The sequence below is a fragment of the Hemicordylus capensis genome, chromosome 12 (assembly GCF_027244095.1).
Source record: "Hemicordylus capensis ecotype Gifberg chromosome 12, rHemCap1.1.pri, whole genome shotgun sequence".
NCBI classification, from domain to species: Eukaryota; Metazoa; Chordata; class Lepidosauria; order Squamata; family Cordylidae; genus Hemicordylus; species Hemicordylus capensis.
Window position 1 is genome coordinate 3,454,757 of NC_069668.1, and position 13,611 is coordinate 3,468,367.

At 50.8% G+C, this 13,611-nt stretch overlaps 1 protein-coding gene across 6 annotated transcripts in view; it reads right to left on the reverse strand.

The window, feature by feature from the left end:
* The window catches only part of LOC128336040 (septin-4-like), a 49,239-nt gene extending 37,964 nt beyond the window's left edge, over positions 1 to 11,275 (reverse strand). For all 6 annotated transcript variants that reach the window (XR_008311818.1, XR_008311819.1, XM_053275148.1 and 3 more), the window contains exon 1: positions 11,002 to 11,275. Coding sequence is in view for 4 of the 6 variants with exons in the window: in XM_053275148.1 (XP_053131123.1) it covers positions 11,002 to 11,004 (3 nt within the window). In the remaining 2 variants the exon portion in view is untranslated. The remainder of the gene's footprint in view (positions 1 to 11,001) is intronic.
* Positions 11,276 to 13,611: the final 2,336 nt, after the last annotated feature.

Here is a 13,611-nt window from a genome sequence, read left to right on the forward strand (position 1 = left end):
ATACCAAAGCATCTCCAAGTTTGCTTAGAAAACCTAATTCTAACTTAAAGCAACCCCAGCCCAGCTCAGGCCAGCTCAAGGACACGGCCTCACATGATTATCTCTCTCCACTAAATTGTATCTAAAGAAACTTGGTTCTCACCGTTCTTTGCTGACAAGTTAATAAAACAGGATGTAACCAAATAAGGAGTGATCACCAGATGAACAATGAATCATTCGCATGCGTACTAGATACTTAGTCCACCATTTTACTGGCACGTATACTATGTCAGCATCATTCAGATTGTCTGTATAAATGTAAGATGCACCTATAACCAATTTGTATTCAATGTGGAGCGTGAGCCCCATTGTCTACCTGCTTCTGCAGAGCATTAAACCAAGCCTCTAATTGATTCCCACTGTGTCTGTTTGATTGGCTTAAGGCGGACCCAGGGACGAACTGAATTCACATCAATTGCACCAACCTTCGTTGGGTGCCGACTGTTCAAAACCCAGATAAAGGACAGCTGATAGGGAGTGACACACCCCAGGAGGAAGAACCCAGATCTGACCCCTGGGGAGCTCGGGGTGGCGTCCACAGAGGAAAGGCCATGCACCACGTCCTTACGGCCTGCTCCCTGGGAATCCGAGCAGGCTCTTCCGGGGGCCGGCCCAGGAGGCACGGATCGGCCCCGTCTCTCGGGGCACCAGCCACGGGCGTCTCGGCTGCACAGGGCTGGGTCTGCCTGCCATCCTCCACGTGGGCTGCCAAGGTCCCTTCCGCCTCTGCTGCCTGCAGGGCAGGGCGTGTGATGAGAGGCAAGGAGAGGGGTGGGAAGGATGAGGCCAGAGGGAGCAGAGGGAGAGAAACCAGAAGATAAAGAAGAGGAGAAGAGCCCTGCCGGATCTGGCCCAAGGCGGCCCATCTAGTCCAGCATCCTGTTTCTTGAAGTGGCCCACCAGATGCCCCTGAGAAGCCCACAGGCAAGAGGTGAAGGCAGGTCCTCTCTCCTGCTGTGGCTCCCCTGCAACGGGGATTCAGAGGCATCTTGCCTCGGAGGCTGGAGGCGGCCCGTAGTAGCCACCGGACTAGTAGCCCCTGAGACAGCAAATGACAAAAGAGAAGAGACCTCAAGTGACAGGGGTGAAAATGTTGGCGGGGGCCCAAACGCACACATTTGGGTCCAGAGGAGAGGTCTGCCCATCATGAACAGACCCACGAACCACTGTCTTGACACCAGGCAAGGACTCTAGAGACAGCCATATAGGGGCAGGAGCTGAGTTACATACTTTTAGGCACGCCTATATCCCCCCGCTCACTTATGCACAAGTGTGAGGCATAATACAATTTATTCTATTATTGTTGTTGCTGTTGCTGTCCTCTGGTAACTGAGCAAAGAGGCACCTTTTTAAAGTGGTAGTTCTCTTACATTTAGCAGGGGGAGAGCACCTGGCCCTCTCGATCCCCAGCACAGCATCCCTCCAGTGGCTGTTGCTGGTGTCTGTCTTATGTTTCTTTTTAAGACTGAGAGCCCTTTGGGGACAGGCAACCATTTTACTTTACTTTACTTTACTTTACTTTACTTTACTTTAATTATTTTTATTTTATTTGTTTGTTTGTTTATAGCTATGTATGTAAACTGCAAATGTAAAGAACAAGGTAGAAAGAGCATTGACGCTTTTGAACTTTGGTGCTGGAGAAGACTTTTGAGGAGACCGTGGACAGCCAGGAAAACAAACCAATGGATCACAGAACAAATCAGTCCAGAATTCTCACTCGAGGCACAAATGACCAGGCCCAAACTATCCTACTTTGGAAACATTATGCAAAGAAGATTTTGGCCTGCAACCTTGGAGAAGCCGCTGCCAGTCTGTGAAGGCAATACTGAGCTAGATAGACCAAGAGTCTGACTCAGTATATGGCAGCTTCCTATGTTCCTATGAAGACCCAGCTCCCTCAAAAAGTCCATAATGCTGGGAAACGTTGAAGGGAAGAGAAGAGGACGACCAGCATCAAGGTGGACGGACTCGATGACGACAGCCATGAAGGCACCACTGAGAGAAGCCTAAAAGGCCAAGTGGAAGACAGATCAGCCTGGAGAGAATCTGTCTGTTTGGTCGCTAAGAGTCGACACTGACTTGACGGCACTTAATCAATCAATCCATCAATCAATCAATACAACTTTTGTTGAATGGTGGTATATAAATATTCATCATATTCATTTTGGGGCTTTGTTTTGGTTTTTTTGCTCCCAACAGAATGAAAATGGAATAGACCCCACTCAAGTTCCCTCTAACAGAAAACCCCAGATGCTTTTGACTACAACTCCCAGCATCCTCAGCCAAAACCCACTGCAGCGAGGGATTCTGGGAGCTGTAGTCCACAACATCAGGGATTCCCTCTCGCAGGCAAGATCTCTCCAAGATCTGAGACAAGGATCTTTCCCAGCCCCACCTGGAGATGTGGCCAGGGAGGGAACCGGGGACCTTCCTCTGCCCGCCAAGCAACTGCAGGGTGGAGCAAGGCCAGAATCGGGTCAGGGTGGCTCCCCCCCACCGCCCTGCCAGCAGCCCTGCACCATCTGGAACAGGGCTTTGCTCGTCAGTCCTAATCAATATGGCTCATTATGTCTGCATAATTGCTACATCCCCGGCTCCATGCATTCCTCCAGGCTGGGCCGCTCTGCCCTTGAAGAGATCACTGAGTCTTTCCTGCTTTGGACCAACCCCGTCGCAGTCCCAGTTTCCACAGCTCCCCCTCTCTGCAAGGCTTCTGAAGTTTCTAGTCCTCACTTCCAAGCCTCCGCTGATGAGAATCTCTCCTTCAGTGCCCCTTGGGCCCTGCCCTGCTCCTTTCCCTTCGCACAGGTCCACTCCTTGGCCCTCCTGAGTTTCACCCTTTGAATAGGTCCTCCAGGTTCAGACGCAGTCTATCTGCAAAGTCCATAAGAGCAGCCCTGCTGGATCAGGCCCAAGGAGGCCCATCTAGTTCAGCTGTCTAGCCCAGTTGCAGGGGAGCCACAGCAGGAGAGAGGGCCTGCCCTCCCCTCTTGCCCGTGGGCTTCTCAAAGGCATCCGGTGGGCCACTGGGTGAAACAGGATGCTGGACTAAAAAGCCCTTGGACCTGATCCAGCAAGGCTGTTCTGATGTTCTCCTTCCTGTCTCTAATAGAGTAGACCTTGCCAAAAATCACGATGAGCCTTCGTCCCCCGAGATGGTCCCCGTGGCTAAAATCTGTGGGCCTGCCAGTTTCCGGAACAGAGACATTCCTGAAATCCGTCAGGGATCGACAGGATTTGCTGCAGTTTAGCAATTCGCGGTGCTACGGATGCTATTACCAAAGGCAGATAGTCCCTCGGGGTGTAATCAGGGAGAGGTGGTGTGTGTGTGTGTGTGTGTGTGTGTGTGTGTGTGTGTGTGTGTGATTCCCTGATGCAGATGCTTTTGTGCCCTCAAGCAAAGGAGTACATTGACTCTGGGCGCAGCACAAAGCAGGCTCCGAAATGGTGCACAAATTGATTCATTCAACAGAAGCCCAAGAGGTTTGAGGCCATAGGAGGCCTTTCGCCCAGGCAATGGTGTGGCTTCTGAAGGTGCAGTGTTAGAAGACAGTTCCAGAGGGGTCATGTACGCACATACGTCCACAGAAACAACAAAGAGCACTTTCCAGGTTAACACTTTTTGCACAGCAGAAGCTTTTATGGATTTGAGCCAAGGTGTCTCTGAATCTGTTACTCATCCATAGATATATTTCCCAAATTGGCGGGATGGGGGGCGGGAGGGTTTTTTTTAAAGCAAATGGGGGGAAAGAAGGCAGTAGTGGCAATTTTGCAAATGGACGCATCTCAGGCGCAGATGTGAAAGTCTGCACCTGCTAAAGGTCAAGTCAGTGTTGACTCGTGGCACCCAGAGGAGCCCTGTGGCTGTCTTTGGTAGAATACAGGAGGGGCTGACCATTGCCATCTCCTGCGCAGTATGAGAGGATGCCTTTCAGCATCTTCCTCTATCGCTGCTGCCCCATTATAGTACCAGCGGGGATTTGAACCGGCATCCTTCTGCTTGTTCGTCAAGCATGTCCCCGCTGCGCCATTGAAGGTGAGCTCTGCCCCTGCTAACGTCCCTTTTATTCCACCTGGTCACACTAGGAGTCACTGCTCTTAGAACGGGCTCAGAAACCAAGTTCCTCTCTCTGTCAGGAACCCAAGAAATGAAGAGTTTTCATGTTTGCATTTTATATATTTTAAATCCAATTTGTTGTCATATTTTTAGCTTGATACTTTTAACTGTCATTTTTAGTACATTTTTTTAAACTTTTATAAACCGCCTTGGAGTTGTTTTTAATGAAAGGTGGTATATATATCTAACAATCAAAAATAAAATAAATAAAATCAGTGCTCTGCTAGGGGACCCCGCTCCTAGCTGTCTCCCCTGACAATAATGGGGCTACCATCCAACTCGGAGGCCGTCACTGAACTGGACAGAAAATTCTGCACCCCCACCCTGGCCCAGCAGAACATCTCCCTGTCCCAAAGCCCTTAAAGGAACGGGTGTCCATTCTGAGCCAGAAATCCAGCCTTTCTTCCCCACCTCGCCCACTGGTTCTGTACGGTACCTTTTGCTCGTCCTCTGGCTCGGAGACGGACGAAGCCATTTCCCACTCTGGTGTGGGACTTGGACTGCAAATGGAATATTTTGCTACAGGGCTTGTGAATTAAAGGGAGGGGGTAAGCGGAGGGGGGGAACCAGTGGTTTTTATTTGCATGGCCACACCCCAGCACTGCACGCACTTGCTCAGACCCGGCCTTAAGGCAGCCACTTTGGAAGAGAACATGCAGCAAAGGGTTTCTGTCAAGGGGGAAGCAGGCAGAGGGACACAGGAGGGTGCTGCCTCCTATTGAGTCTGAGCACTAGTCCATCCAGCTCAGTATTGTCTTCCCTGACTGGCAGCGTCTCTCCAAGGTTCCAAGCAGGCGTCTTTCCCTGCCCAACTTGGAGAGGCTGCCTGGGATTGGACCTGCCTCATATGAAAGAGAGGAGAGCTGGTCTGGTGGTAGCCAGCATGACTTGTCCCCTTTGCTAAGCAGGGTCTACCCTGGTTGTAATATGAATGGGAGACTAGAAGTGTGAGCACTTGAAGATATTCCCCAAAGTGGATAATCAGGCCAATTTGGGAAGAGCAGAAGATTTCAACTTCCCTCCCTGGCAGCATCTCCAAGAGAGGGCTGAGAGAGATTCTTGCCTGCAACCTTGGAGAAGCTGCTGCCAGCCTGTGAAGACAATACTGAGCTAGATAGACCAAGGGTCTAACTCAGTATATAGCAGCTTCCTCAGCAAACCTTCATCCAAGTCAGAGCTCTCCCCTACACCATTTGGAATGCAAGGCTCTCACAGTTGCAAAAAAGCAAAAACAGTGTCTCTGAGGATGTAGAGTGCACTGCACTTAACGCTGACTAACCACAGCCAGACAGTGCTAGATAGATAAGAGAGGTGCCTTTTTCACGGTCATCGACCAGATAACACTCATGCAATTCACAGCAGAGAAAACAGGACGCAAGGTATGCGTCTCTTCTCATATTTCACAGAAGATAGTACTACATTTCTAAAACACTAGAACTCCAGCCGGGGTTTGGCACATCCCTCACCTCTGCAAACCCACTCCCGAAATGCTACATTGCGGGCCCAGGAATTAAAAGGGGAGCACACTTTGCACATGCTCCAATGAGGTCTTGTCAAGAGCACAAAAGCTAAACAGCCCGGCTGCTGAACGGTGCCACAAACGCAAAAGGGGGTGAAAACTAGCTACTGACAACCACCCTGGACACTGCCAACTTCCGCCTGAAAAAGCAAAGTTGCGGATTTGCTTTCCTGTTCATTGCCTCCCATGAACGCCAGATGCAAATATTATTATTCTCAGGCAACTCTAATAGAGGTATCCGGCCCGTTTATTCAGTAGGAAGTCAAGTAATCAAGAAGCTTCTAGAATTACAGAATGCGTTCAACGGGGAGCAAACGTCCTGGCATTTTTCACGGATGGTGTGCCATTTCACTGACGGGTTGCATTTAAATAAATCAGCGCGCTGTTCAAGCTTTTGTTAGGCTGCTTTCGGGGTTGATTTCATTTTCTTGTATCGTATTCCTTTTCTCGTATTGATTTCATTTTCTCGTATCGAGCCCCACCCCAAGCAGTGTTGCACAGGAGGGGCTCGGATATACACATTTGATCATTAATAATAATTAATTAAGAATGTAAGCAAAGCCCCAGCTGAGCTCGGAGGTTTCACGCAGGAGTCTTTTAGCTCTGGATCGTCTACACTGAACTCCTTTATACTGAGTCAGACCCTTGGTCCATCCAGCTAGATATTGCCTACACGGACTGGCAGCGGCAGTCCAAGGTTTCAGGCAGGCATCTCTCCCAGCCCTACCTGGAGATGCTGCCAGGGATGGAACCTGGGACCTTTTGCATGCCAAGCAGATGGTCCAGCACTGAGTTTATGGCCTCGTCCCCTAAATGGAAGCTGCCGTATACTGAGTCAGACCCACAATCCTTCCAGCTCAGTACTGTCGACACAGGCTGGCAGCAGCACTCCAAGGTTTCAGGCAGGCGTCTTTCTCAGATCTACCTGGAGATAGCAGGGAGCGAACCTGGGACCTTCTGCACGCAAAGCAGATGCTCTACTGATTAAAGTGCGAAGCCCTCCTTGCTAGACAGCTCAGAGTGAGCGTCTGGCAAACAAAAGAACCTGGAAGATGGAGGAATTGCACAGAGCAAAAGGTACAGGTTGAGTATCCCTAATCCAGACATCCAAAATCCGGAATGCTCCAAAATCCGGAAACATTATTGCGTTGAAAACTTTCTCACAATTAGTTTTCTTGACATTTACAGCTACCTGCCGTTATCGGAAATTCAATGCTGATTTGTTTTTATACTTTAAATAAAACCTAAATTTTATATATACACACACACACACACACACACACACACACACACACACACACACAGAGTGTACAGCAACCTTTCGTGTTTAGACTTGGATCCCATGCCCAAGATAATCTCATTACAGTATGCAAATATTCCCAAACCCGGAAAAGTCCCAAATCCGGAACACTTCTGGTCCCAAGCAGTTTGGATCAGGGATACTCAACATGTACCCCGTTTGGCCCAGTGCACAGAATTTGGGAGTGTCGGGAGGAGAGTGTTGAAATGCACTGCCAGGACAGGTGGGCATGTTGTCCCGAGTTTCGGGAGCTGCTGGCCACCTGCTAAACACATTTGGCGTCCAGATGGCCTACCCAACACAGGAAGCAGCTGGCTTGACTGAAGGGTTTCCTGCTACCGGAAAGCGAGTTTGTCAAAGAGCAACGTGACCAGGCAGCATCTCTGGCCCTTTGGGAGTACAGGGTCTCCTCCCACACAGTGTGGTATAGTGGTTAGAGCAGGGCTGCAGAACTGTGGCCCTTTCGCTGTTTGGAGACTACAGCCCCCATCATCCCCAGACACAGCGGCCAATAGTATGGGGGCTGTAGTTCAACATCGGCAGGAGGGCCAAAGCTGTGCAACCCGGGGTTACAGTGTTGGACAAGGAGGACCAGGGAGACTCAAGTTCAAATCCCCACAAAGCACACAGGGTGACCATGGCCAGGCACTCTCACCTACCTCGCAGGGTTGTTGTGAGTATGGAAAATGGGGAGTGGTGGGTATTTTTAGTTTGTAGAGGGAAACAACCAGGGAATTCTGATATTAAATTATGCATTGTGTGGAGAAAGCAGAGAGTAGGAACCTAGGAAGCTGCCATATACTGAGTCAGACCATTGGTCTTTCTGGCTCAGTATTGTCTTCACAGACTGGCAGCAGCTTCTCTCTCAGCCCTCTCTTGGAGATGCTGCCAGGGAGAGAACTTGGAACCTTCTGCTCTTCCCAGAGCAGCTTCATCCCCTGAGGGGAATCTCTTCCAGGGCTCACACATCAAGTCTCCCATTCAGATGCAAACTAGGGCAGACCCTGCTTAGCTAAGGGAACAAGTCATGCTGGCTACCACAAGACCAGCTCTCCTCTCCAGAAAGTTGTTCTCCCCCCCCTTTTTTTTTTTCTTTTCCACAAGACTAGAATTTGGGGATACCCCAGGTCCAAGAATAGCCACCTAATGGCACAGCAGGGAAGTAACTTGCCTAGGGAGCAAGAGGTTAAGAACATCAGAACGGACCAGCTGGATCAGGCCCAAGGGGGCCCATCTAATCCAGCAACCTGTTTCACACTGTGGCCCACCAGATGCCTCTGGAGAGCCCACAGGCAGGAGATCTGTGCATGCCCTCTCTCCTGCTGTGACTCCCCTGCAACTGGGACTCAGAGGCATCTTGCCTCTGAGGCTGGAGGTGGCCTGTAGCCACCAAACTAGTAGCCATTGACATAAGACCTGTCCACCATGAATCTAAGCTCCTTTGAAAGCCATCCAAGCTGGTGGCGATCACATCCCATGGCAAAGAATCCCACAGATTAATTGTGCGCTGTGCAAAAAAGGATTTCCTCTAGTCAGTCCTAAATTTCCCAACCTTCAGTTTCATGGGGTGGCCTCTGGTTCTCATCTTGCGAGAGAGGGAGGGAAATTTCTCTCTGTCCACCCTCTCCAGTCCATGCATAATCTTATACACCTCGATCATGTCTCCCTTAGTCACCTCTTTTCCAAGCTAAAGAGCCCCAGATGCCGCAGCCAAGCCTCATCAGGAAGGTGAACCAGGAAACTTAACATTTTTTATGTATGCCTCCACGGCGGCTAGAATTATATATGCACAGAAATGGAAGTCTAGTGAACTGCCTTCAAAAGAAGACTGGCTGATAAAAATTTTGGAATATGCGGAGATGGCAAAACTTACAGCACTATTAAGAGATCAAAACTTGGAATGTTTTAAAGAAGATTGGAAACCATTCTTGTTGTATCTAAAGAATTACTTTCCTACTATGGACTTGACAGCAGGGTTTGAAATTTAGTAAAAAGCGCAGGTTGGTTAGATTAATTATGTTTGTAAGGGTTTGAATTTATGTTTTGAATTATTATTATAGCAAGGGTAAATTTTATAGTTGATGATTCACGAAGAAATGTGAGCGGGAAGTCCACCTTTTTGTGTGTATTTGTAATGAATGATAATATTACGGTTGTTAAAATTAATAAAAATTGAATTGGGGGTGGGGGAGGAAGGTGAACCAGGTTGCTGGTTCGAATCCCTGCTGGTATGTCCCCCAGACTATGGGAAACACCTCTATCAGGCAGCAGCAATATAGGAAGATGCTGAAAGGCATCATCTCAGACTGTGCGGGAGGAGGCCATGGTCAGCCCCTCCTGTATTCTACCAGAAGGAAACCACCGGGCTCTGTGGGCACCAGGAGTCGAAATCAACTTGATGGCAGCCTTTACCTTTAGGGTTAATCCATCACTGCCCCACTAGCAGCTCCGCCCACCGTCATTGGCACCACCCGTCACCTGCCCAGCTTGTTGCCCACCCAGTCACCAGCCCCCGCTGGTCTCAATCAGCCTTATAGAGGAAAATAATTGTTGCCTTAGAGAGGAAAATAATGCTAGAACACGAGCATTGAAAAGGGAAAAAATATCCGGTCAATTTCACCTTGCCTACAAAATTCCCAAAGCAAAACCGAAAGTGAGCTGGTCAATTTCACTCCAGCTATAAGTCCCCCAAGCCAGGCAGTGAACAAAGTTTGAAAGGTCTCCCTTTCGCTGGATGTTGTTCCTTCCTAATTAATTGCATCCTGAAATTGCTTCTTCTCAAGGGACCTTCTCCTTTAGGGCATGGCTAGGGAAATGACAACCAGCAAGCCAGAGGTTGCCGGTTCGTATCCCCACTGGCATGTTTCCCAGACTAGGGGAAACACCTCTATCGGGCAGCAGCGATCTAGGAAGGTGCTGAAAGGCATCATCTCGTACTGTGCGGGAGGAGGCCATGGTCAACCACTCCTGTATGCTACCAAAGACAACCCCAGGGCTCTGTGGGCGCCACGAGTTGACTCCAACTCGACGGCACACTTTGCCTTCACCAGGCCCAAGAATCAAGCAGAGGTTGTTTTAGGCTTCGAAAACCAAGTCCTGCCTTTGGCACAGAGCCCAAAGGGAACCAGGTACATGAACAAAGAATAGCAATCCTTATTCTAAGTGATTTGCTTCTGTTAAATAAGGTTACATGTTATTCATGGCGGGCCTGGCATTTATACTGAACTTGCACAGCACTCGGCAGGATGATCTTGGGGCTCACCCATCACAACCCTGCTGGAGATAGCAGACCCATCTTTTGGGTGGGATCATAGGCCCTGACCTTACACTGACTCAAACCCTTGGCCCACCAAGCTCAGTTTTGTCTACTCTGACTGGCAGCAGCTCTCGCTCAGCATCATCTACATGGACTGGCAGCAGCTTTCCAAGGTTTCAGGCAGGGGTCTTTCCCAGCCTTACCTGGAGCTGCCGCCAGGGACTGAACATGGGACCTTCTGCATGCAAGGAAGGCACTCTGCGTGTGCTCAGAGTCCCCTCCTGCTTGCTTGGGGCTCATAATATAAGGCCCGCATCTTCCCCGGCATCTCGGGGGTGATACGAAGCTACATCTGCCCCTTGCAGCGTTTACCAGGCGTCGATGAGGTGAGCTAGAAACCCCCGGCCCCATTTCCGAGCTCAGCTCTGCAGGCCAGCGGGGCAGGGGCCTGTCTGACCCCTGGGTCGGAGCACAACGCGCGCTGGCGCCTGCCCCGTGAGGAGACATCCACCCCGGGGTGCTGAGAAGCACCAAGTCGTAGTAGCCGCATTCAAGAAGGCAAGCGATGCCAGCAATCCGGATTCGGATTCGGATTCAGGAATAGGCGGAGGGAGCTGGCATCGCAAAGCAAAGGGCCCGGGACGTGACGCCAGCAAGAAGGAGAGCCTCCCTCCCGGCTGGCCGCCTCGGCGCGGCGGGGGCGACGCCGGCCCGGCCCGGCTCCGGAGTGACTCCGCTTCTTGCAAGCAAGCAAGACCCACGCCGCTTACCATGGCAGGCGGCGGCGGGGCTGCAGGAGGTTCGGCTCAGCCCCCGCGGCCGCCAGGTGATGAGGCTCCTCCTCGGCCGGCTCCGTCGCGGCTCACTCCCAGGCTGGCGCCGGATTAGGGCATCCGAGCGCGGCTGCAGGGCGGCGGCCATGTGACCGGCGGCGGGCGGGGGAGCAGCACCGCAGCCTGGGACTGAGGAGGCCGCCCGAGCTGCGATGGGGAGACTCTGGGCATGTGCAGAGCGCGGAAGGGCGCCTCGAAGCCGCCCTGCTGCCCTTCAGGGACCGGCCGCGGGGGGAGTGCTTCTGGGCATGTGCAGAGTGAGCCGGCTCCGTCCAGACACACGCAGAGAGAAGGAAATAGTGCCACTGTGCATGGCTCCACGAAGACCGGTGGCCGGACTCCGTCAAGACACCTCCTTCTAGAAGGGAAAGGAGGACTGCCTCTGGGCGCGTGCAGAGTGGGTGGCGCTCAGTCTGCAAATCCCAGGCTTTGGAAGGATACCGAGTTTGAAGAGAGAGCTCCTCTGGGCTCATGCAGAGTGCAGGAATGCAGCTCTGGGAAGTACTTTCTAGGCATGTGCAGATGTCAGAGTGACCTTGGAGCCAGCATTCCGCCTGGGAGCTGGTTTTCTGTTCCGGCACTCTTCAGAATTATATGAAGTTGGTGTCAGGCTCACAGCTTCATGGGAACCAGTGCCCAGGGATAAGGGGAAAGAAAGAGGCTGCTTCTTGGGCATGTGCAGAGAGCTACCTTCCAGCAGGGATCCATTTTTCATAGTGGCTTCAGAAATGATATGGAATTGGCAAGAGGGGGGAGAGAGAACGCCGCTGAGTATGCATAGAGTCCAAAGCTTCACTTAAGGCAGGATTCAGCAGGTGGCATTATGAGGAATACCAGTCGGAAGAGACCCTGGAGGTAATCTAGTCCACCCCCCAGCAGGACACGGCTGCAGCATCCCTGGCAGATGTCCATCCAGGCTCTGCTAGAAAGCTTCCAGCAAGGGAGAGCCCACCTGCTTCATGAGGCAGAAGGTTCCACTGCCCAAACAGCTCTCAGGCCTCCATTAACACAGCCTAAGATTGCATTGGCTGTTTTAGCCGCTGCATCACACAGCTGGCTCGTGATCAGCAGGTGGTCCACGAAGATGCCTAGATCCTTTTCACAGGTCTCCCCCATCCTATACATTAGCATGTGATTTGACTTCCCTGAATGCAGGTCTTGACATTTGCTCTGTTGAATTTATCTTGTTGGTTTTCGCCCAGTGTTCAGGCCTGTCCAGATCATTTGGAATCTTGTCTCCCAAGGGACTAGAAGTTCTGCCCGCTTTGGAGGCAGGTGGGTAAGTGTGGGTGGAAGAAAGAGTACCCCAAGCATGTGCAGAATTTAACTCGAGCCAAGCAACCATCCACACAGCTGAAGCACCTGAGTGATTTTTTAGGAGTGCCTTTATCTGTTGGGAGCAATACTGCTATAAAGCTTGCAGAAAAATGGCGGTGTCATCGGAAAATAGGAATCTGCCGGGGTCGGATTGTTGGTCCATCTATTGTCAACACTGACTGGCAGTGGCTTCTCCAAAGTTCTCCCCTAAGGAGAACATCTTACCACGATCACATGCAGTCACCCATCCAAATGCAAACCAGGGCAGATCCTGCTTAGCAAAAGGGACCATTCGTGCTTGACTTCCAGAATCTCAGCTCTCCTCTCCAAGGTCCTCAGATGCAGAATGTTGAGCATTTTAACCTCCCTGGACAGAAAGTCAGAGACCTCAGAGTGTCTGTCCGTAAGTTGCGTTCAGGAGGGCTTGAAACGTGAAATAGCAGAACCAGAACTTCTGCTGGAGTGTGCTTGTGCCATTCTCTCTTTGAATAGAGATTGTGGGTTTTATACACATTAGAGGGACAACATAGTCCACAATTTCTCTCCTTTGCACAGACATCTTGTCAATATCTCTTTCAGGGTATATGGAATGTTTGCCATTACCTTCCTGTAATTGACCATAGGAAGCTGCCATATACTGAGTCAGACCATTGGTCTTTCTAGCTCAGTCTTGTCTTCACAGACTGGCAATGGCTTCTCCAAGGCTGCAGGCAGGAGTCTCTCTCAGCCTGTCTTGGAGACGCTGCCAGGGAGGGAACTTGGAGCCTAGATGAGTGGCTCCATCCCCTGAGGAGTGCTCACACTTCTAGTCTCCCATTCATATGCAACCAGGGTGGACCCTGCTTAGCTAAGGGGACAAGTCCTGCTGGCGACCACCAGACCAGCTCTCCTCTCCAGACCTTGCTTGCACCCTACATCCATGGATCATGGGATCCCAGAATCAAACTGATCCCAGATCAAATTTCTGACCCAGGCCCAGACGCTTGACGAGGCCCTGGCCTCATGCAATTTTGATAAATGATTGATGAACTCCATATGATAAATAATTCTGTAGCCATATGCATAGATTTCTGTCTTGATCAGAACAAGAATGTCTGTTTCGGAGTCTTCTCCTTCATTTTTCACTTGGAAATGAGTCTTTTTGTGCATCCATAAGGTCTACAGACTTCGCTTGTGCCTAAATTCAACACCGGCCCCGTGCAAAGTGTGGGCAGCTGGACAGCCCAAGAG